The 23,725-nt window shown below is 31.2% G+C and overlaps 3 protein-coding genes and 1 long non-coding RNA gene across 8 annotated transcripts; 2 read left to right on the top strand and 2 right to left on the bottom strand.

Moving 5' to 3' along the window:
• Positions 1–2,886: 2,886 nt before the first annotated feature.
• LOC129915461 (thioredoxin-2) lies at positions 2,887–7,923 on the top strand. The gene is made up of 3 exons (XM_055995010.1): positions 2,887–3,046; positions 7,443–7,589; positions 7,652–7,923. The coding sequence occupies exons 1-3, from the start codon at positions 3,023–3,025 to the stop codon at positions 7,799–7,801; spliced, it is 321 nt and encodes a 106-aa protein (XP_055850985.1). The 5' UTR covers positions 2,887–3,022; the 3' UTR covers positions 7,802–7,923.
• A 2,733-nt stretch (positions 7,924–10,656) lies between these two features.
• Positions 10,657–12,803, bottom strand: LOC129915273 (uncharacterized). Of its 4 annotated transcripts, none has more exons than XR_008772270.1 (5): positions 12,526–12,803; positions 12,183–12,470; positions 11,958–12,109; positions 11,172–11,625; positions 10,657–11,100 (listed from the first exon to the last, which is right to left on the bottom strand). XR_008772270.1 is itself a non-coding variant. In XM_055994758.1 (2 exons), the coding sequence occupies exons 1-2, from the start codon at positions 11,366–11,368 to the stop codon at positions 10,950–10,952; spliced, it is 348 nt and encodes a 115-aa protein (XP_055850733.1). In that variant the 5' UTR covers positions 11,369–11,865; the 3' UTR covers positions 10,659–10,949. The 4 variants fall into 4 exon arrangements, 1 of the variants encoding a protein (XP_055850733.1); XR_008772269.1 differs by having other exon boundaries at positions 11,172–11,622; XR_008772271.1 differs by having other exon boundaries at positions 11,172–11,622; positions 12,530–12,803.
• A 16-nt stretch (positions 12,804–12,819) lies between these two features.
• LOC129915272 (uncharacterized) lies at positions 12,820–17,253 on the bottom strand. 2 transcript variants are annotated; one of them, XR_008772268.1, is made up of 6 exons: positions 17,156–17,253; positions 16,980–17,085; positions 15,599–15,950; positions 15,035–15,537; positions 14,844–14,974; positions 12,820–12,950 (listed from the first exon to the last, which is right to left on the bottom strand). It is a non-coding gene; the product is annotated as an uncharacterized LOC129915272 (long non-coding RNA). The 2 variants fall into 2 exon arrangements; XR_008772267.1 differs by having other exon boundaries at positions 15,031–15,537; positions 17,156–17,252.
• Positions 17,254–18,973: 1,720 nt separating this feature from the next.
• Positions 18,974–23,315, top strand: LOC129915566 (transmembrane protein 115). Its single transcript, XM_055995169.1, has 3 exons — positions 18,974–19,643; positions 19,708–20,064; positions 22,780–23,315. Exons 1-3 carry the CDS (start codon positions 19,117–19,119, stop codon positions 23,294–23,296), a joined length of 1,401 nt encoding a protein of 466 aa, XP_055851144.1. The 5' UTR covers positions 18,974–19,116; the 3' UTR covers positions 23,297–23,315.
• The last annotated feature ends 410 nt before the right edge of the window (positions 23,316–23,725 follow it).

The following is a 23,725-nucleotide window of genomic DNA, read 5'->3' as shown; positions in this document are numbered from 1 at the left end:
TCAAATAATAGCTTGTTTCCTCGTTGAAATTTGCCAAATGTGCTTCTAAATTAGATAATTTCATGAGTAGCATTTTTTGATATGGTCAATAGTTTATTATTTTGTTGATTATTAATTACGGAAATTTTGAATTGGTTGCTTAGGTAGTTTTTGGTTTTTGGGTGTTTCGCTAAGTTTATATGAACTTACATAGCTCATTGTTGCTGGTTAGCTGGTTAATTTTAGGTGTGTTTTTGGATGCGCTGAGTTCAAATAATCTTTGCTTAACATATAAAAAGCAAATATGTTATTTAGAATAAAATTGCCCTATGTATGTATACTCGATTCATGAGGGGCATGTATAAAAAGATTAATTTGAGAAAAAAAAAGTCAAGTAGAAAAAAAAAACAAATAAGATGTCAAACAAAATGAGATAATTTATAATGAAATTAGTTTTTGTTGACTTTTCAAAATAATCTCATTTGGCCTTAAAGTCGAAGGAAGCTATAAGTTTCGATGTGATACAATTTTCTATTTAAAGGAACGAACACTTCGGAAAAGTATACTTTCATAAACTACTCATGAGTAGATGATCTAGTAAATTTACTAATAAATTGGCTGATGCAAGAGCAGTAGACCAGACGAAAATTACATTTAATTCATTGAAAGTTCGTTCCATTGAGACCTTTAGTAAATTAGCTAGTAATAGTAGTAGTCAGAGATCAGAAATAAATCTCAACCTTTTCAAAGGTTCCTTAATAACTCTTATTTGTCCCCATTTTCAATAAAGGTCATAAAATAACCTTTATTTTAAAAAAAGAAAAATTTCGGTCAAGGTCTGAGAGAAACCTTTATTTTGTATTTTTTTTTGGGTCAACCAGTGAGATTTATCGCTGAAAGAAAAAAATAAATCTCATCTGCAAATGTATCAACTCCTAGAGACATGGGAGTGGTGCCATATGAAAGCTTATATTCTCAGCTACCCGATAGTGGTATAATCGGGTTTTTGGATTTTTTTTTCAAAACTCCGAGAAAATCGCGTTTGAAAGTTGGGGTAAATTTTTTTTTCGAAAAATCCCCGAATTTCATATACATATCTGTTCAACAATCTTATCAGGATCCATTTAAGACTTTTATCTGAAAAGTGCATTGCGTATATCTCGAGATATTAACATTTCAATGCAACCATGTCAAACTAATTTTTGATTATTTTTTTCTATGAGAGTTTTTTTCAAACCTCGTTTTCTCCGCTTTTTTTTTTTGTTAATATTTTCAGATATTTCTGTATGAACACAACAAATAAAGTACCTTGGCATTGGCACTACTGTTTTTATCGAGAGAAAGTAAAATCTGGATAATTATCTGGATTTTTCAAAAATCTATACAGATAAAGTTTTTGTTGTTTTTAACACGTAAATTTTTTTGATTTCAAAAATGTCGTTTTTTTACACAAAATCTATATAGATAAACAAAAAAACACACCTAAAGACGGAATCCGTTCGTAATGGAAAATTTCATACAAATTGTCACTAATACTATGTTTTCACCTACCCTAAATCCGAGACTTAGCGTAGTAGATTTAGAATAAATCTCGAAGTGTTTTCACTGGCCAAATTTATAAATTTTAAATCAATTTTGCTTGTCAAGAAAAAAAATGACATTTGACAATGAGTGCGTTCACAAAATTATGCATGTTCCTTTTATTACACTGGTCAACAAGGTTTTTGCCACAAGAACCAGAATATACTTTTCTATATGTTTTTGATGTGCTGAACTCGAAAATGAAGTCAGTAAGTATGTATTGGCCTCCGTTTTTGAAATATTACCGTTATAAGATGCAACAAAATGGTTTTCTTATAACGGTTATATTTCAAGAACGGAAGCTATTAGAATTTTTATGATTGTAGATTCGAGTTTAGCGATTCAAAAACCTCTAGAAAAGTATATTTTGGTTCTTGTGGCAAAAATTGTATGCCCAGGGACTTAAACTTTAGATTAAATTTAGTTTCTCTTTGGCTTACTAACTGAAACTTAAGATATCTCGAGCAATAAAAGAGATATCAGGAAAATTTAAACAGTTTTTGAAAGAAGAATATCTGTTTATAATGAATTATCCCACATAAAATTTGAAGCTCGAAAACAACCAAAATGACGTTTTTTAGCATTTTATAACGGTAATATCTCAAAAACGGAGGCCAATCAAATTTTTCTGACTTCAGATTCGAGTTCAGCACGTCAAAAACCTCTAGAAAAGTATATCTTGGTTCTTGTGGCAAAAAAAAAGTTCAATTTTGTTGACCAGGGTTATTAGAGCATAGAATCATTCAGCCAAGTAGATTTGAAGGAGATTTATTTTAAATCTACTTCTTAGGAGGTAATACTATGTTTCCACCTACGCTAAATCCGAGATTTAGCTAAGTAGATTTAGATTAAATCTCGAGATTTATTTTAAATCTACTTCGCTAAATCTTAGATTTGGGTTCAGCTACCCTAAATCTAAGATTGTCGCCTACTTTCAATCCGAGATTCAGAATAAAACTCGAGATTTGTGCTAAATCTACTTAGCTAAATCTCGGATTTAGGATAGGTGGAAACGTAGTATAAATCTCGGGATCTCGGGAATCGGGATTTAGAAGTAAATTTAGCTCTAAATCTCGAAAAAGTAGATTTAGGTGTAGGTGGAAACATAGTATAAGATCGGATTTCGTGATTGTTTTTTTTTTTTTTTTGGGAATAGTAGATGAGGCCGAATACTTTTTTCATTTGGTAAGCATCATTTAGTACTTGAAAATACAAAACTTTAATTGTACCAAAAAAACAACTCCCAGCAACACTGACATTCTCCATCGCACATCAACGTCAGTAAAAAAAAAAATTAAACGAAAACTTTGCGCCGCACAAAATTCTCATCATATCATCGCATTCCTCTACTTAACTTTGCCCAGTGCAGTTGTGTCTGTTTGTCCCAGTGATTAGAATTAATTTCTACAAAAAATTATTTTTACATTTATATAAAAAATAATCACCCGCTAATTTATACAAAATGGTGTACAAAGTTCAGAACAAGGTAAGATTTTTTTTTGTTTTTGTCTTAATTTTTCAAGTTCAAACAGTAAATTTATTGTGTGCCCTTGAAAAAAAAATTACAGTTTGTTAAAATTCAGGTTCCATTACTTTCATAATGACATTGGGCTTTTTTTTTTAAATAATTGATTAAAAAAAGTGGTATATTTTTCATTCATGACATGAAATCAAGTGTGATATCATTGATTTTGATTTACAACTCTCGTGTTGATTAGGATATAAGAGGGTGGAGACAAGACAAGCAAAAAGTTGCGCTCGTTTGGTGTGTGCGTGGCCAGCAAAAAGATTTTTTTTTATTACTTTTTTATCACTCTGCTTTATGGTTAACTTGCGACCTAGATTCTACTAGCCTTTTTCTAATGTACATGCATTTACAAAGATTTAAATATCGATTTGCCCCCCAAAACCAACAACTACGATATGGTCGAATCTAAACGAGAAGTGTGTGGGGTTCTTCTCTTATCCACCAACTTGAATATAGTTTGTTTTTCTAGTTTTCTAGTGTCGGCAGAACCAAACCAGCAAACCACTGGGGCCGGTTCGGTTCGTTTCTCGTTGGTCTGTCTACGGTTTCTGTATCTGTACACATTCAATGACGTAATGACTCATTCGATTATTTCATAATATGAGTGTGTACCGCAATTTTTATTGCTCTTGTATGAGTTTATTGAAATATTTGATTAATATTTAAAACATACCTATTTTATTGTTTCCAACTAAACTTTTTTTTTTAACATAGCGCGCAAGCAGCTACTGCATCATCGTTTAAAATAATAATTAAGAAAAACACATTCAGTCGATAGGTATTATCAAGAAGCTATATTTCTCTGATATGTATACCTGTTTTTGTTATTGGAAGACTTCTCAATCTTAAGATTGCTACTGGAGATGATGTATATGTATGAAGTAGTTGTTTTTGCAAAAAAAAAAATCTGGCAAAACAAAGTCACGAACAGAATTTTATTTTAATTCCCTTGCAATTTCCCCCACAGCCGACCCGTGGGATTCGTGACTTAGTGAGTAATCGATCTTTCCTAGTAACATAAATTAAGTTTCTTTTTTTTTTTCAAAATATTTTTAAGTAGATATACATAGGTATAAGCCAATTGGTATTTTGATTATGATGAAGTAATATATTTCCACGTGACTCATAAGATGATAAAGAATACAATTATTAAACAATCTCTTGAAATATAGTTTTTTGTCTTGTCTCTAGAAAATTCCAATTGTCATCAAGAATTAGCACTTTCATCATATTATTGTATTGACTCATTATCATGATATATCTATCTAACTTCTGTTATGTTATAGGTAGGTTTCTAAGACGAAGTAAAGTAGGAGTAGGTATATAAGATTAGATTAACATCTAGCAAGAATGACCTTGCCTAAATTTTGAAAGTATTTTTCAACTTGACATTTTGCATAAGGTTTGTTTTCAATCATTATTGGCTATTAATTGAAGTTCTTCGAATAACTGAACTTTTATTTCATCATACCATATCCTTTAGTTGGAATTATCTACAAACAGCTGTTAAATTTTAATAAGGTGCATGACAGTCATAAAGTGTGTCAAGAAATAATAATGTTAGGTTTCTAGGGGGTTGTTGGTATCTGGTATGGCACATTAGGTACTTCACTCTAATAATTTCAATGGGATCATATTCGAAAATAGATCGAACATTTTCGTACTACCAAGGAAAGATGTAATGGAATATGTAGATACTAGATACATGTTAATCGGTAATTGGTAAAACAAAATAAGTGAAATTTAAAATTTTCAAATAACAAGACAAAAACCCCTGTATTTTATAACATAGACAAATTAACAAATTGAAATATTTAAAGTAAGCGGTTTTGGTTTCACATAAGAAATAATTAAGAAAAATACCTAAATTATTTAAACAATCGATTAATGTCTAGTCGAGCAAGACTGGATAGTAAATAAACGATGTGATAAGATAAGATTTAAGTTTCTATAAATCGATGGGCCCATATAGTATTAGTGACTAAAAATTTTTTAGAAGATACGTTTAAAGATTGTTCGTTATAGGTAACTCTTTTCGAAAAACGAAATACACTGAAAGGTCAACTTTAGGATTCTCAGAATTGGGTTACTTTTTCATACTAAATCTTTACGGTTTTCTAATAAATGCAGTTTTTGTAAAATTCAATTAAAAAGTTAATAACTTTTTATTATTAAAAAGTTAAATTGACCTCAACTCCATATGCGTTTCGCCCAGGTATGACAGTGGGCTCATCAGTTAGATGCTGTCATACCCTTACTAAGACGCAAAATTTTGGTCCATGAATACAGACACTTATAAAAATCACAACCTGAATAGACTGTGAATTTTAGGTGCAAGAATGTAACCATGTTCCCCTAAAATATTAAAATTCACAGTCTATTCAGGTTGTGATTTTTATAAGTGTCTGTATTCATGGACCAAAATTTTGCGTCTTAGTAAGGGTATGACAGCATCTAACTGATGAGCCCACTGTCATACCTGGGCGAAACGCATATGGAGTTGAGGTCAATTTAACTTTTTAATAATAAAAAGTTATTAACTTTTTAATTGAATTATATTCAATCACTCCGCTTAAAAATAAAAATAATTTTTATTTTTATTATTTTTTTTTCACTTTGTTTTTGTAAAATTCACCGCACTTGAAATTAATTTTTTTGGTTCCTCTGTCAATTATTGATTTTGTGTTTTACAATAATTCTTTCATTTAAAATTTGTGAAAGAAATGCATTTACTGATTTAATATAGCAAAAAAATTACATAATGTTAAGACTGAAAGAAAATGACTTTTGCTAAATCAACTCAAAGATTTACTTATGTAAAGTAATTACTCGTACAATAGTTCTTTCTTTACTACGTTGAAAAGTGAAAAAAGAGCTCGCTCATTATTGTCTCTGATTCCATATCTTAACCGATAGCTGGCCACAGATTTTTGCGTAAGAGGTCACCGATTCATATTAACAAAAAATTTGTCAAATTACTTGCTTAAGGATGCCATAAAATATAGTCCTGATGACCACAGAATAGAGCCAGTGAGTAATCGGTGAAAACTCATTTTTTGTTTACTTATTCATGAATATTAAATCTTTTACCCATTTTGGTTTTGGCATTTGGAAGATATCTCTGTCATGTCATCTAATCGTGTATCTTTAATTTTTCAGTTTAATGAAGGAAGGGTCTAGTTGCGAAGTTTTATTTTTTCTTATTAAGTTGTGGTATTCTTTAATGTCAAGGAAAGAAGCTTTACTTTTGTAATAAGACGTAAAATAGGATCAGGAGATGGTTGTTTGTAGATAGCCAAAAACTATTCTTTTGCTCCATGTAAGTTGATTATCAAAGGGACAATCGCTTTGCGTGTGACGTCCATTTAGATGTCGATCCCATATCTTCACTTATTATAATTTTCTATTACGCTTATCAATCAAGGTTAAAGTGATGTTTACTAAATGGAGTTAAGACTACAATTTTATCAAACAATTCATAATTTTAATTATTATCATAAATATTGGTAACTCAGTACTTAGCTCAGTAAAATTTTACACGGTCAACAACAACAAATAATTGCTAAGGATAAACAAAAGTTTTTTATTTGTTGGTTTACAGATAAATATTTTGTATAGACTTATACATTTTTGACCCTTAAACAACATAGGATTATAAAAAATTAATAAAAGTAATCCGTTTTTGATGTTTCTAGCATAAAATGTTTACTCAGTAAAATACTGAGAACCAATAAAACACGGCTAATAATATACTATTTACATTATATACATTTGTTACCCTTACAATATTCCGAAATTAATTATAAGAAGACAATGTATGTATATAAAAATATACCATCAGCGAAATAATTATATTTACGTTGGTTCAAGACGTCCAATATAAGATACCTACTTTTTTTTTAATTTTAAACTTGATAATTGCTAAAGTAGATATGCAGCCCAAATAGGTGATTTCAATTCAATGATATCAAAACCTCTGATAAGAGATAAGTTTTATATGTACATTAAAATACAAATAATTTTTGTAAAATCATTCTTTATGAAAAATAACTAAAGTGAGTTTTTTTCAAGTTTTTCAATGTTGTGAGAAACCACAAATTTTATAAGAATAAAATGTTGACTTGCTACTGAATCAAATATTTGTTTATTTGTTATCTAAAGTTATCTTAAAATATGGTTAAACCTTATCTAACTAAATATAGTTGTATTTTTCCCCTTGAAATAGATAAGGGTCAATAACTTTGCCAAAATAGTCTTATATTTGAATATTTTCAATTCGTCCTTTCTTTTTTTTATATTGTTTCAAGAAAAACAAAATAAACAAAACTATATTTTTTGTTTTTGTTTTGTTTAGTCCGATTTCGATGGTCAACTTACCGCTGCTGGCAGCAAATTGGTTGTGGTTGACTTCTTTGCCCCATGGTGTGGTCCATGCAAGGTGATTGCTCCAAGACTTGATGAATTGGCTGCTCAATATGGTGACAAAGTTGTCGTAATTAAGGTAAATTATAAAAAAATGTAATCCAAGTTGACATTTATATTTTGTAAATTTTTCAATTTCAGGTTGATGTAGATGAATGCGAAGATATCGCCATGGAATACAACATTTCCAGCATGCCTACATTTGTTTTCATCAAAAATGGAGCTAAACTTTATAGCTTTTCTGGTGCTAACGGTGATAACTTGGCCAAACATTTTGCCGAATACGCATGATTTGTTTAAATAATTTTTAATTCTTAAATAATTGTCCCTAAATCCTTTAAGCAAAAAAACAACAATATTTTCCTTTTGTTTCATTCAAATAAATAAAAAATAAATCATGTTTTCTATATGGACTTGTCCGTTTTGTTGAACCTCACTATTTTTAATAAACACAAATTAGCAAAAACAAAAATAAATAAATCAAAGTACATTACATTCATTTAATAAAAAAGCGTTTTTATTCGCAGCACAAAGATATTTTTTTTGCTTAGGTATTTGTTAAAAGTTAAAATCAAATCCCATAGCTAAGTAGTGTGTTAAAATGAAGAAACATAAAAATATTTCAAATTTGAGTTGCCTTAAAAATGAGATCATTGTCAAACATAATTGTTAACATTGAATTAAAATGCTTTATAACGAATAAATGAATAAGAAAATCAACGGATTAACTACTGTTTTCTATTGTTTGTGAAAATAATTTACATATTTTTTTGTTTGGACCTAAAAAAACATTTGAAGCTGAAGGAGTAAAGTCTTCTATACATAAATGGTTGGAAGATCCAGATTCATCCAATTTGGTTAAATTTTATTGCAAAAAATGTGAAAATCAGCTCTACCTTTTGAATGCATTCGATTCCAAAAATTTTACTGTAATCTTTGAAATTTGAATTCAAACAAAAAACAACTTTTTCCCCGACAACTACTTGAAGAAATTTTTGCATTCAAATTAGGAAAAAGTTCCATGCAAAAAATTATTCACGATAGATATTTTCTGAGGAAATTTTGTTCTAAGTTGAATCGCGCAAAGTTCCCAAAATGGGAAAAAAACTCAGGGGAATTTTTATTCGCACAGGATTTAATAAATTTGTATCCTGAAGTTAGTCTCTTTAAACAGAAATTCGTAATTTTTATTACTAATCGGCCTTATCACGAATTCCATTCGTATCGGAAATTGTCTACGATTCGCGAGAAAACAATCATGTAATCCTTTCGTAGTGGAAAATTTCATACAAATCGTCTCTACGATCGGATTTTGTTATTGTTTTTTTTTCAGGAATCGTAGATAATTTCCGCCACGAATGGAATTCGTGATAAGGATGAATATCGATGCATTTTTAGTAATTATATCCATTGTTCGATCATAATTATAACTAATTTATTAGTTATTTACTATTTTTAATTAATTTCATTGCCAATTCACTTTAACTTTGTTGATCTTATAAGTATGCAATGATTTTGAAATGAAAATTATATTTCAAGATGTTTCTTGTAAGTATGCAACGTTTCTAAAGCATAAGAAATAAAATGCACGACTGGGGTCGCACGTTAAATGAAAAAAAATTGTATTTGACATTTTTTGGAAAAAAAAAATGCAGTTTTATTGAAATAGCTTTGAATATTACGTCAGCAAAGTTTAATCAAAATCGTTAGAGCCATTTTTGAGATATTTGGTTTTAATGAAAAATGTGTATGGGAGGTACACTTTCTAAGCGAGATATAAAAAAAGAAAAAAAAAACCAACTTTCAGAAGGTTTAGGTTGTGGAAATGTGTACAGATGGACGCACAACTCCCAAAAAGAGTGATTTCAAATTACAAAATTGAAAAAGGAATGGAGTAAATTTTTCACTTGAAGGAGTAACGGAGTAACTACCAATACTTCTACATTTTTCTTCATGGACTACTTTTCAAATTCTTGGGTGGTTGTTTTAGTTTTTTTTTTGAAGAAAATTATATTTACATATTTATAAAAAAAATCAATAAAGTATTGAAAAAAAATCAGTAAAAGTGAATTTAAAAGATTGTGTTATTATTTTATTTATTATTTCGTATTACAAACACATGCAAAGCAAACGTCAAATTACTTCACTTGTCAAATTCGTAGTGAACATATTCAAAAATTGCACAAAAAAGGAGTGATTCACTCCCATAATTTTGGAAAACAACAACGGTGAGCTGTCTTTACGATGAATATTACTCAGCTTATTGGGCTTTTAAGCCAAACGTCAGTGTCGAAGAAAAAAAAAAACTTTTGACATTTCAATTCTGAGGAAAAGTGGAGTATGCATGTATGCTTTTGTTTTCCTCAGAATTGATTTGATTTGATTGGTTGGTTTTTTCTTGTACTTCTTTAATAAACAGTTATGATAGAAAGGAAAAAGACAAAGACAGATTGCTTAACAGCCCAATTGTGACTTGGGAAATAGCTTTCCACGCCATCTACCACTTGGAGCAACAACCTCAAAATGATATAGATTTTTTTTTCGATTTGCCGTTCAATGTAGTTTCCGTAAGAAAAAAAACAAAAAAGACCTCGAAAGACATTTATTTTACGAATTAATTTTATATGAACGAGTATCAATGTTATGATTGTAAAATAATAATAATAGGTGTGTTTTTTATTACCACCGGTCTTAACTGGACAAAAAAAACGCAGTCGGGGCTAAGGAATTTACATGTTAAATGCAACAACACTTTAGCCCCTTGGGCTTAGCAGATTTAAATCTGTGCTCCCAACTAACAATTTCGATGTTATAACGATGGTGAGAAGCTTTTCGTCATCACTGATTTCACACCTAAAAGACTCATATAACCCTGTTTATCATCAAAAAGGCCCCCTTTTTTTACTCCTATTAAACCTACAAGAAGTACGATGAAATACTCCTGTAAAGTTTTTCATCAGTAGCCGAATGTGGTATTCGATCCTATAAATGTGGGAAGAAGTACACTGTAAGACTACTGTAAGGTTTCTCATCAGTAGCCGAAAGTGGTATTCGATCCTATAAGCCTACCGCAGAATTCTTATTGGAAGCATAATAGGGTTAAAAAAATAAAAATAAAATGAAAAAAAGAGAAATTATTTTGAATTTATATATGTATATATATTTATTTTAATGTTCATTTAAGCACTCTAGGTATATTACAACAATATGAAGCACTTTTTGCCGAAGCAAACTCTTGACTTTTAAATTCAGCATTGCATGCTTCAGTGGCTGCAGCCAACCACGAAAGAATCAAAATATGCATGTTATTTTCCTTTCCAGCAACGGTGGTGTGTCAGCGCCATGTTTTTCATCTCCACCACTGGAGGGTAATGCCTCAATTGGATTCAAGACAACCTGAATGATGAGTTCAACGAGCTCTTGCCTGACAATTACCTTCTTATTCAAGCGCACCAACCAGCCAATAGATGCCAGTGTTTACACGCACTGAGCTATCCAACTGAGTGTTTTTCGAAGCTTTCAAGTGAAAGTCCAACAACAAACGAATGTTTGTTGAGTGTAGTTGGGGATACTCCAAAAGTTTGAATAACCTTGAATAGAAATAAAATGATATTTAAAATTTTTGGGAAAAAATAGAGGTATACGGTCTAAATTGTCTTACCTTATCAGAGAGTTATCGACGACAAAAGCTTGAAGAAACTTAATAATCATAGCAATCGACTTCTGGTCCGTCAATTCAACAGTCTTGTGTATAAAAATGAATGGCACCAAATAGGTTATAGTTATACAAATTTTATATATCACTTGAGTAGCCATATTTCCACTGGTTTCGTTATCAGTTAAAGCAGCAGTCAACATTTCACTAATAGATCTCGTGTGTGCGACAAATTATTCTGGTGCTACAATGGGTAATGTAGCAAAGATCGATGATCTCAATTCACTTTGCCTTGGATCAACCGAACAGCAATTGCTGTAGACAAATTGCAAAAACTCTTGAATCCATTTATCCTTCTTTTCGACTTCATGACGATTCAAAGCACCAATAAACAATGGCATATAGATTAGCACAAGAGATCGCAGACGCATCCCAACAAGATGGTGGTAGTATGAGGCTGCTGGTTGCCGATAGCAAGCATAACCCAGCGGTAGTAGTATAGTAGTAGTTATAGTATGTAGAAGTAATAGAAGTATGAGAAGACATCAGCATCATTAAAATAAAAATCCATGAAAATATATAAACAAATTACAATCTATACAATTTTGTTTTTGAGATAAAAAAAAATATTTTTGCAATTTTATTTTGTGGATATTTTGATTTAAAGTTGTAAATCTTAAGATTGTTATAATATTTTCATTAATTTTTTTATTATTATATAAAATTTTCAAAAAAAAACAACACTATGGTTGTACTTGCCTCAATAATAGACACCAGAAACTTTGCACATACCTTTTTCTTTTTCTGAATTTTATCCTCTTCTTTTTTGAGAAGAAAATCGACAATGTACTCTTTGAAAAAAACTTTCACATTCACGTACTTTTTCGATGGTTTTGTTGTGATCGTGGCGTCCATAACGTTGACTTAATTCACTAAATAATGATCTTTTGACAATAGAAACACAAAGGGATTTGTTAGTGTATCAATTTAGTTTTTTATTCAAGCGAGATAACTTACTTTCCATTAAGATGAGCATCTTCCATCAGTTTTCGGAATTCATCTCTTTCCATTGCATTCCCCATGGAGGTTGTACTCTTCCCATGCAGGTTGATACCCACCGTAGCCCGGGGGCGGTATACCAAATGTCGGTAGATTGAAGTTTTGCAGATGCATTCCCTGGTGGTATGGAGGATTCTGCTGATGCTGTGGAGGTAGTTGGGAATGTTTTTGTGGAGGAATCATTTGAGAAGGTTGCTGATGGTGCAGTTGATGCGGTGCATGTTGCTGATGTGACGGAAGTTGTTGCTGTTGAGTGAAAAAGATTTTAGAAAATTGAAATAAAACTCCTTATCATACATACATACAGTCCGTAACACATGGATAGCCTCACCCATAGTATTTTTAAAAATCATCTATTTCTTGTACTTTTTAGATGCGAACATATTGTACTTTTAACTGAACAGCAAGAAGACACTACTGTGTCAGGGATGCAGAAAAGATTTAATTGATTTCTTTCTGTAGGAACAAGTTTGCCAACTTATTTTTTGTTTACTTTGGCTTTCTTTCCACATTTTTATCCATCATTTGTGAGAAACGGGGCCGTGTCCTTCTAAAAATGATTTGTTGGACTTTAATATTATCCTGCCTATGCCCAAGGCATAGCGTATAAGTTGAGCTTCGGCAGGATTATTGAAACGCACATAATTTTAATTAGCAATTGTTATTGCGCCTTGGCTGAAATTTGTTTCTCCATCGAAACGTTTTGTTCCATCGATAAGAACTCACCTGAAATAAATAAAATATAGTTTTTCAATGGAATCATGTGTTTGTATATTTTATTTGCACTTTTTAACAAAATAATAAAAAATAAGGCACTCGCTTGTCTGAATATACATTTCAATAAATGGTACAGTTTATTAAGAGATGTGAATATTTAATAAGATGTGAAATACTTTCAGCCTAGCCAGCTTATTCCAAAATGATACGAGTTTAACTGATTTTTTTATTTCTATCTACTTTGAAATATTTTCTCTCCTAAAAGCCCCACAGCAGCTCCAGCTGACATCAATTTTAGTTTTCAACCAAATAGGTACTAAATATGTAGGTATCAAAAAAAATTTTTTAAATTGGAATTTGGCACGAGCCCCCGACTACTTTTATGTAGTAATAGTAATAGAAGTACCTACTTATATGTTTTAGACTGTATTCTTTATTACGACTGGGCTAAATTGGACACAAAACGCAGTCGGGGTTAAGCAATTTACCTCAAAAACGACCCTTACTAATAGATTTTTATATTATTCCATTGAATGCATTATATTATTGAGAAAATTTCTCCAGGGATAACGTTTAACATTCAGTTAAAAATTAAAAAAAAAAATGCAAATAAAAAATATAATATTGTAAATAAAAAAAAAGGAACAGGGTTTCCGTGAAAAAAATAATTTTTTTAATTTCTTAGGAACTTTGATATTTATTCGAATGAATTCTTTAGAATTTGACTTAAAACTACCAGGTCATTAAATAATAATAAAAAAGGTTCATAATATTGCAAAATTTTATACAGAATTAGTTCAAAAAAGAAAACAATTTTTTTTTCTAAATTTCATCTTTTAAACTTAATTTCTCGAAAACTACTTAATGAAACAACTTGAGTCAAAAACCAAAATAAAGGATAAACTACCAGCTTTAAGAAAAGTTATAGCACAGAACTTTGAGTGCATTTTTTAATTTTTAATATTTTTTTTTTCATGGCTAATCGAGAGGTAAGGACTTAAGTGGGTTTTACTGTACCAAGAAAATGAAAAATTTTCCTTCCAAATAACTTCTTAGTCACTTGGTACCTATTTGAAGGTAAAAATTTGCGGAGCGAAATTCGTTCTTCTGCTCTACCTTAGGATTAGATGAAAAAGTGCACAAAATCGCTTGTACCAGTTTCAGCGTTTTTTCTTCAAGTACCAATGCTCTAATATCTGAGCAACAACAAAAAACAAGTAGCATCTTGGATTACTATGATTCCAATTTAATGAAAGCAAAACGACCTTCTCATAGACTCCCAACAGGAATCAGAAAGCTCGACAAGTATATAAAGGAAATTAAGAATTTTTATAAGAAATAAAATGTTTATCTATTATTTTTAACTTAATTTTTGTTTTATATGTAGCATGCTTCAATTTAACATAAGTTTGGATACAGTTTGAACAAAGTATTTTTGTTTTTTCTAAACTAATTTGATGATTATTCAAATGAACTAAGGGCTCTGTTATAGCTATCAGTAAAATCCATTATATATTAGCTATTTTGAACAAAATATTGATGAAATAAGTTTGGACCTTATTTTAACTACTTTTTTCAAAAAGAAGCAATGCATTTGGTGTTAAATTTTATTCACAAATCCATTTTATAAATTTTACTGTTCAGTAAAATAAAACTTCATCAGTAAAATTTATAATATGTATTTGTGACTAAAATATAACACCAAATGCGTTGCTTCTTTTTCAAAAAGTTAGTGAAAATGTGTTTTTAATTTATTTCATCAATATTTTGCATAAATTAGAATCTTAAAGTATTAAAAATAGCAAAACATAATTTTTACTGATGGATTTTACTGATAGCTATAATTGAGCCCTAAAGTGCCCAACTCTATTTAATAATTATTTATTCGAAAAAAAAACTTACAGCTGGTGAAATTCCAAATAAAGCAACAGCATGCACATAAAACTTCTCTTTGAGCGAAATGACAATAGTTTGATGGTTCATTGTGATGTGATCTCGTTTATAGATGCAACAAAAATGGACCAGGTTGTAAACTTAAAAGAAAAAACGTTTCAAAACCAAACATTAACAATTATCTTTCTGAACTTACTTACACAGAAAAAGCAGCAATAGTTTTCTCACCACCACTCAAATTACCCATTGACTGAAAACGTTTTCTTGGTGCAACATATTTATAACTTATTCCATCCAAATGAGGTTCCTAGATAAGCCTGTGCGTCTTTATTTCTTGGTAAAGACTTAGGAATGCTATCTATTGCTTTGGAAACGTGATTGCACCATCGAATACATTTTTCGAACGTGGCTTTGTGTGGCTTTCAGGTTGGGCGTTTAAATGCGCTCCAGAATGTCAAGTTTAGATTGTTTTTGTTTTGTTTTTTTTTTTTTTAATGTGAATCATATTTAAATTTGCAAAGTTCTCGACGAGATTTAAGGCTTGGCCACAACGGACTGGTATGCGGTAGTGGTACGGGTAATTAGATGAAAAAAGTTCCACGTCTTAACATTGATGTTCCAGTTTAGAATTTTGTTCATACAATTACCCGTTCCTCTACCGCATATCCTTCCGGTATAGTCAAGTCTTTAGTTGATTTCAATTCTATAATAGACAGAGAAGAGATTAGTTTTCTTATGAAATTATTTCATCGAATAGAACTTACTGATTTTCATTCCCGAAAATCTTACATAGACGCTGAAGTTCTGGGCATCCTCCAACTGTCGATCGAATTGTGGGATAGATTTTTTTTGACGAATCTAAATTGACAATACTGATGTATTTGAGACAATTTGCGAAACCTTGCTCACTTTTGTAGATAAGTTTTAACACATCGTCTTCTCGGTTTGTTTTGAAATTAAATTCTTTCTTTTCTTGAAATGTACTTTATTTTACTTATGGCGCTATCAAACATTTTGACATAACACATGTTTTGGACGGCGTTCACACTGGGTGCGTTCAATCATCTATCGTATCTCTTTTGAACGCAAAGCTGTCCAGATAGATTGCCAAAGCAGCTACAAAAAAATATGTAAAATTGTAAATATTGTAAAGCGGAAAATTGTTTCTTTTGAGCAGATTACTTTATTTTTATTGTTGCATAGTACTTGTCCAAACAACAAGACTTTTTTTCTTGCAAATTTTAACATGCTAAGATTAACATGGTTTACAACAACAAAAAGCTATCCGATAGCTATATGTTTTTCAGAACTTACGTTCAGATGGACTGCGTTGAACGCGGAGATTTGTCATCATCTTTAAGAAAAATAAAAATTAAATTTTCTAATTTATCAAAACTGCAATGTATCTTGCTTGGAAGGTCGTTCTTTAGTTTTCTAATGTGTTTTTTGTTTTGTAATTAAATTTTTAGCACCAAATAATAAAAATAAAAAAAGAAATTGGTTCCATTCATTTCCCCGTCGTGAAATACCCAATCCCAATAGGACAAAGTTCCAATAGGTCCTAAAAAAATTAGAAATTTTTAGCCCAAGGCTAGGAACACTTAAAAACATTAAGGATTGACGACGTTTTTTTGATTTCAAGCCGTGTCTTAGAATAAAGAAAAGCTATATGTAGGTATGAAAAGTTTGCTCCAAACTGGTTAGGTCTACTAGTACAGATAAAAAGAACTTCATTGGAGTTATCAAGTTAAAGATGATCTCCAATAAATGGAGGTAAGAAATTGGTAATACTGGACTGGAAATAAAGTTGACTAGAAGATGCCAAACCAACGCATTTGATAAAATGACTTGCGTTACAAGTACCTTCTATAACAACAAAATTGCTTACTGCGGCTAATAATCGACTTACAGCATACCCAACACACATTCTATTCTATAAGTTAAACTCAATTGAAAATTTTTGTTGTTAAATGAATTAACAAAGATTAGTTATTCAGTACTGAGTGAGTATTGCAAGTAAATGATATTTTGAGTAAATGATATCTTCAGGCTTTTAAAGAAGGGAAAAAAGGTGCCTAAAAGGTTTACCTTGGCCACAAGTTTTTAAAAGGTACATTTTTTTTACTTTCAATGAATTATACTTACTCTAAACTAGTGGTCAACATAGATAAATACTGTGCACGTGCTTCATTATGGCTTTTCTTTTTCAAATCGATCATTTCCAGTCTAGCATATTCAATAACATGGCTTCCTTCAAAGAAAAGAAACAATATTCTTGTTAGTTCGAAGTATTTAAACGAAATCTTCATTCTTTGACTTACCTTGCTGTTCCAGCAACAATTATTGTCGATTTCTTTCAATTTCTTTAATACTGTGAAATATATTATTACTTGCTTCTTGGTTGAAATCGGTGCATCCGAGGCAACCTGATCTTAAATTGATGGCAACGAAGAAGAGAGTTACCAAGAGTTTGTATTAGCGATATATAGATGGATCAATAATTAATTAATCATTATAGTCATTCGACCAAATCCTTTCATGTGCCTGCAACCTGATATTCATAATGCTTTTGTGTAAATTGAAATAGAAACTTTTTAAATGGGTTGCTAAAACTTTATCATGGAAAGCGATAACTTTGAGAAAATAAAAATTTTGTCTACCTTATATTATGTTCCGCTATAAACTCAAACAGTAACAATTTATTGAAACACTATATATTTTGGCGTCCTAAAAAGAAAATTCCAGAAGCTGAGTGTAATGCCTTCTATAAAACTTTTCAGATGCTACATTTTGTACACCTGTAAAGCTTTATAAGAATAAAATTGTTATGATGATAAGAAGCTTTTAATGACCTCTGTCGTGGATTCCTATAGGATTAAATGCTTCTCGACATCGTTATAGTGTGCTTATAGATAATTTTCTCATCACACCTATAATCCCACTATAAGATACTCCTAAAAAGTTGTTTAGAAGTATAAATATCAGCGTTTACTGATAATTTTTTTACCGTGGGTAGTATACCAGCCTTATAGGTGCGAATAGCCCTTTAGACTTGAAACCCGTAAGCAAAAATGTTAGTTGGGCTACCAACTCAACTTGTTCGTAAATTGTTTAGAATTTGTTTAAAAACATCAAAACTGATGTTTAGAAGGACAATTATTATTTTAAATACTTATTTAATAGTTAGTTGAACTTTTTTTTTCAAAAACACACAAGAAACCCCAAAAGCGAAAAATATGACAACTTGATATTTTTTTGTGTCAGCTGATTTCGGAACATTTAGTATGCAGTGCTGCCAATTTTTCTCGCTAAGCCCTGAGGCGTTTTTTTTTAACCAGTTAAGCCCGGTGGTAATAAAAAACACACCTAATATGTGTTTATATCTAAATCAGGTTTAAAATATATCAAAAAGTATAATAATACATGTGTAATTTGTCTTCAAAAAGTGTAGCAAATTGCAGGGAAACAACAACAAATACTACAAAAAAAGAAAAAAAACTATTTTGGTTTAATTTTTGTTCAATTGTTGAAAATTTAAAAAAAAAAATGTGCTTACCTACTATTATTTGTGAAAAAGCAAAACAGATAAAAGAATAATTTCAATAATTTCTATATTTTTTATAGTATTCTTTGTTGTTTTCAGACGATTCGTTTGCACTTTTTAAATACAAATTACACAGGTATTATTATACTTTTTGATATATTTTAAACCTGATTTAGATATAGGTAAACACATATTATTATCATTTTACAATCATAACATTGATACTCGTACATATAAAATTAATTCGTAAAATAAATGTTTTTCGAGGTCGTTTTTATTTTTTTTCTTATGGAAATTACATTGAACGGCAAATCAGAAAATAATCTATATAACTTTCAGGTTTTCGTCGCTGTCCACCAGGTGCCGTGATGCCAAGTGTCAATATAACTTTCAGGTTTTCGTTGCTGTCCACCAGGTGCCGTGATGCCAAGTGTCAGTAAACATTATTTGACCACTTAAAATTTTCACTTCAAACTGTACTTGAGTTTCTGGTAAACAAGCTCGTCAGCTGATTTCATTTAACGAACAAAAAAACATAGAAAATTCGATGTTTTATTTTTGTTTCCTCTTTTTTTTTCGCATTTTCTTTTGCCCTTAATTTTTTTGTTGTCGATGTGACAGTTGACATTTTGTTGACGTTTTCATACGATGATGAAAAATATAAAATAAAAAATTAAAAAAAAAAATACAAAAAGTGCACAAAACACTTATTAAACTTTTGCAAAATAAAGGAAAAAAATGGCGACAACTCGAGCATTAAATCGCAATGTCCCCTATTTAAAGCAACAATTTTCCGCCCTCTTGAAAAACACTTCCCCTGTAATTACGGTAATATGTGCAGTCACAACCTGTGGTTATTTGCTATCATATTCCAAGACAGCCGTCCAAATACTCAGTGTCACTCCGGGCTACATACTCCCCTCGGAATTCTGGATATGGACTGCATTTACATTTTGTTTCATAGAATTGCATTTCTATGAGGTACTCGTCGATGTTATTACCGTTGGGCTATGTGGCAAAATGTTGGAACCCCTCTGGGGTCAAATGGAAATGTTTAAATTCTTTGCCATTACAAATCTTGGAGTGGCAATATGCACAACTTTCTATTATCTATTTGTTTATATGTGCACGAAAAATGCAGAAATTCTATTCGATGTGCATATTCATGGGTTGGCGGGTTATGTGGCTGGGATTTGTGTGGCTGTTAGACAGATTATGCCTGATCATTTGATCTTTAAGACACGATATGGAAGACTTACTAATCGGTTTTTATTTTTTGTTATTGTTTATTGGATTTGGGGTTCTTATGTTGTTTGTTTTTGCTTTTAGGAATGTTCCACTTACTGTTTTGACTTTCTCACTGGTTGCTTGGTTGTTAAACATCCTCGAGGGCACCTATCCGGCAATGTTCTGTTCTGGGTTGATAGTGTCTTGGGTGTATTTGAGATTCTATCAATGGCATCCGAATGGACATGGGGATAGCTCGGAGAGCTTTACATTCGCCAGTTTTTTCCCAGCCGTGATGCAGCCGTTTATAGGGATTTTGGTCAATCCAATGTACTTGTGTTGTTTAAAGATGGGAGTGGTTAAGCCCCCAGCACCACCACGCACGGTTTCAGCTTCGAGTTTATCATCAATATCGATATCGATGCCGGGTGTTGATCCACATGACATTGAGAGGAGAAGGTTTGTTTAAATATATCTAGTTTTAAATTCGAAAAAACGTACTTTCTCTTAATTTGTTTTAGCTTTTTATTAGGTGCATTCCTTTGGGAACATTTATCTACTGCTTAGTACTTTAAACGACTTTTCCTCTATTGAAAAAGTAGTTCAAAGCAGCTTTAAGTACTAAGCAGTAGATACATATTCCCAAATAGTTCAGTCAATAAGGATTCAAATGCAGGGGATCGGAAAAAAGTTATGACGTAGACGATATGCAAAGACTTTTTAGATTGGAAGTATAAATATCTTTCTTTGTTTAGTACATAATTTTTCTCTGGGAGTTATACTTTCAGAGTACAGTAAAACCTGTTTAATTGGACAACCCTTGGGACCGAAGAAAAGTGGTCCGATTTGGAGGTGGTCCACTTATAGAGGTTCCTTTTTAATCGGACCGGTCCACTTAGAAAAAATTTTCTCTTATTCATACCTCTAACCCACGTAAAAATGACAACAAATATAGGTACCAACAAATTTCAAAAGGCTTAATAACTTTAACATTCTTTTTCAAATCCATTTCACAAAACAATCAACTTCAAAAACTCTATTGCACTGTCAAATTGTTTCCTTTGCCAAGAAACGAAAAATAAAATTAAACATTGAGAAATCCCCAAATAACAAATGTAACTTTGCAAAATTGGCCAAGAAAAAAAAAATGGGATGCATATGTACATGAAAATTGAACACACATGTTCCAAATTTTTGACTTTTGGTCCAATTAAACAGGTAAAACAATAAGCAAAGAATGTTATAAAGGTGGTCCATGGTCCGATTAGCAGTTGTCCCGATTATAGAGGGAAATTTATATGAAAAATAGCAGGGAAAGCATTAAGTGCGGTCCGAATAGGAGGTGGTCCGATTATAAAGTGTCCCAATTAGCAGGTTTTACTGTAATTAGAAAACCGCAAAGTATCTCATTTTCAGTTATTTCCCATTTGCATAACTCTAAGGGTTGTTTATATTATTTAAAATATACAAAAATGCACTATTTGCGGTACTGTAACTTTGATAATATATAACTCCTAGAGAAAAATGATGTACTAGAGAAAGAAAGATAATTATATTTCCAATCTAGTTCTTGCAAATTTTCTGTCCGACCAGTCGTTGTCGACATATTGAGACTAATGCGTTTTTCAAAATGGCGTACGCTCCACAAGACCAAACAATACACAAATTGAAATTTATACTCAATACTCCATCCAAATTAAACGGACGTCACAACTTTTTTCAGATTTTTCCCCCATTGACTGAACTAAAAGGAACGCAGCTAAATTAATACATACAATTAATTTATGTACATATCGTCGGTCCCATAAGAAAACCTCGTAACTTTTTCAAAAATGACTTTTGAATGCCATTCTTTAGAAAATATGTCAGCGGAGCAACCTAGAAAATTTGGGGTCATTCCGAAAACTCTAAATAGACTTAAATTCAAATTTTGCACAGCGCGTTTCTTCCCAACTACTCTGTTGTTTGTTTACTCTTTCGTCTCTCCTGTAAAATTTTTGATTTAGGGAGTTACGAGGTTTTCTTATGAGACCGACGATATAGCAAATTTTAAGAATTCACGATGTATTTACAAAAATATTAGGTTCCCTTATTTTTGTAGTAGATCTTCCTAGATGACTTTAGCAAAAAGGTGTCTGGCGGTGAGGAAGATATCTCTGATCTAAATTATCTTAAATTCGATTCCTTCATTTATTACCTGAAAAAAAGTATGTAAGAAGATCGTGTGAAAATTTCAAGCCGATCCGTGCAGTCATTTCGGAGAAATTTTCCTCACCGACTTTGAAAACACCGTTTTGAGAAAAACGCATTTAAAGATTTTGGGAACCATGTAAATTAAGTCTAAACGTCTTTACAAATGAGGCTATGAGCACAATAGTGGCGTAACTAGAGATTGCAATCCCGGGATGATTTTCCGATCCCGGGATTTCGGGATTTAAAAAATTCAATCCCGGGATAATCCCGGGATTTGAAAAATATTTTCAGACTCAATTTGGGAGGAAAAAAAAGTTTTATGCATTAATTTTTATTATTTACAACGGACAAAGAACAAAAAAAAAATAATATTCTTCATAAAAACAAACAAAAACAATATAGCTTTAAACAAAAACTAAAAAATATTCCTAACGGAATAAACTATATTCTAAACATTTATTCATAATTAATTCAGTCTGTATATTTAGTTAAGAAGTAATTAAAAAAATAAATACATAAATATTAAATTAAATTAAATTAATTAGGAATTATTTTTATAATAAAATCGAATAAAAAGCAAAGGTTTTGGCTGCAAGTCTGCTTCTAAATTTGGTTCCAAAACTTGCAGCAGCAGATATTGCACGCTCGGTTTCAATACTCGTTAGAGGGATGGACATTAAATATTTATGTGCCTGCTCTAAGTATTTTCCTCTTATCCCGTCTTCAAACAGCAGCATCCCTTTTTTGATAGCTTACATAATTAAAGTCGTTTCATTAGTCGCTTCTATATTTTGGTGGGGTTCTGAGACTATTTTTTACTTCATTTTCTAATTTTTCTTTCAAAGAAAGTTTCTCTTCGCAGCTTGATGGAACAGCAACAGGTTCAGTTTCATAAATAAAGTCATCGTTGACAGCACCCACACGTTTTAAAATTGATGTAACACTCTTTCATATCCATTTTTTTTTTTTGTTATATTTCAGATTAATTGCATTGAAGGCTTTAAGTGAACGTTTGAAATCATCCGAATCAGGTCGTCAGAGTTCATCTCTGCCAAAGTCTTTTCCCCCGCCACCAAATGGTGGAGGAAAACATAATCATGGCCATGGTCATGGTCATAGTCATTCACATCACTCATCTTCTGCCGCTGGACATAGTCATGCCGGTGGACACTCTCATCACTCTGGTAGTGCTGGTCATTCGCATCAACATCATCATCACCATCAGGCAGGCAACAGTGATACACCAGCATTCTATCAACAGCCTCAGCACAAGCAGCAGCAGGCTGCACCACTGGATCCCCAGCCGCCTCCACTTGCAACACCATCGCCAGCGTCATATTCAAATGCCGTAGCAATACCAAAACCAGAAACAATTGCTCTTTTGAATGCCGGATTAATGGCAATCCCATTGCCAGCACCAGCTCCGCCTCCAACCGATAACGAAGAAACGCTTATAAGTATAGACGATGGCAACACAACAACATCACCATCGAAATAAATAATAAACCCAATCAAATGATAGTAATTTTAATTTTTCTTTTTTGTGTCTGTTCAGAATTAATGCGTCGTCTTATTATATTGTTAGCCGTTAGATTTATCACTTATCCAATTTTTTTCTAATATTTTTGTTTTTTCTCCTTTTTGGTACGAAATTGTCTACCAGTATACACACATTAGTTAGAAAATACAATTTTACTGATTTATTACAACATTTTTAAGCAACAATAAAAAAATATTCTCAAAGTAAAACAAAAAAAAAAATTAAAATAATTGAAGAAAAGTTAATTTATGGCAAATCCAATCTTATTCTTGTGTAATGTAAATATTAAAAATAAATAAAAAAAAAAAAAAAATATTAAAGTGTGTATTATGTTGTATTGAATTAGAAATTTAAAAAACAAGACAAACATTGTTGGTATTCTAATTA

This window comes from Episyrphus balteatus, chromosome 3, assembly GCF_945859705.1.
Source record: "Episyrphus balteatus chromosome 3, idEpiBalt1.1, whole genome shotgun sequence".
Lineage (NCBI taxonomy): Eukaryota > Metazoa > Arthropoda > Insecta > Diptera > Syrphidae > Episyrphus > Episyrphus balteatus.
This window is presented reverse-complemented; position numbering and strand designations above follow the sequence as displayed.

Excerpts from the sequence above, each read along its gene's own strand:
- LOC129915461 (XM_055995010.1), top strand. The coding sequence starts at position 3,023 with ATGGTGTACAAAGTTCAGAACAAG. Across the intron at positions 3,047-7,442 it reads TGTACAAAGTTCAGAACAAG|TCCGATTTCGATGGTCAACT; the intron begins GTAAGATTTTTT and ends TGTTTTGTTTAG. Across the intron at positions 7,590-7,651 it reads ACAAAGTTGTCGTAATTAAG|GTTGATGTAGATGAATGCGA; the intron begins GTAAATTATAAA and ends TTTCAATTTCAG.
- LOC129915273 (XM_055994758.1), bottom strand. The coding sequence starts at position 11,368 with ATGTTGACTGCTGCTTTAACTGATAACGAAACCAGTGGAAATATGGCT. Across the intron at positions 11,101-11,171 it reads GTCGATAACTCTCTGATAAG|GTTATTCAAACTTTTGGAGT; the intron begins GTAAGACAATTT and ends TTTCTATTCAAG.
- LOC129915566 (XM_055995169.1), top strand. The coding sequence starts at position 19,117 with ATGGCGACAACTCGAGCATTAAATCGCAATGTCCCCTATTTAAAGCAA. Across the intron at positions 19,644-19,707 it reads TATGGAAGACTTACTAATCG|GAATGTTCCACTTACTGTTT; the intron begins GTTTTTATTTTT and ends TTTTGCTTTTAG. Across the intron at positions 20,065-22,779 it reads CATGACATTGAGAGGAGAAG|ATTAATTGCATTGAAGGCTT; the intron begins GTTTGTTTAAAT and ends GTTATATTTCAG.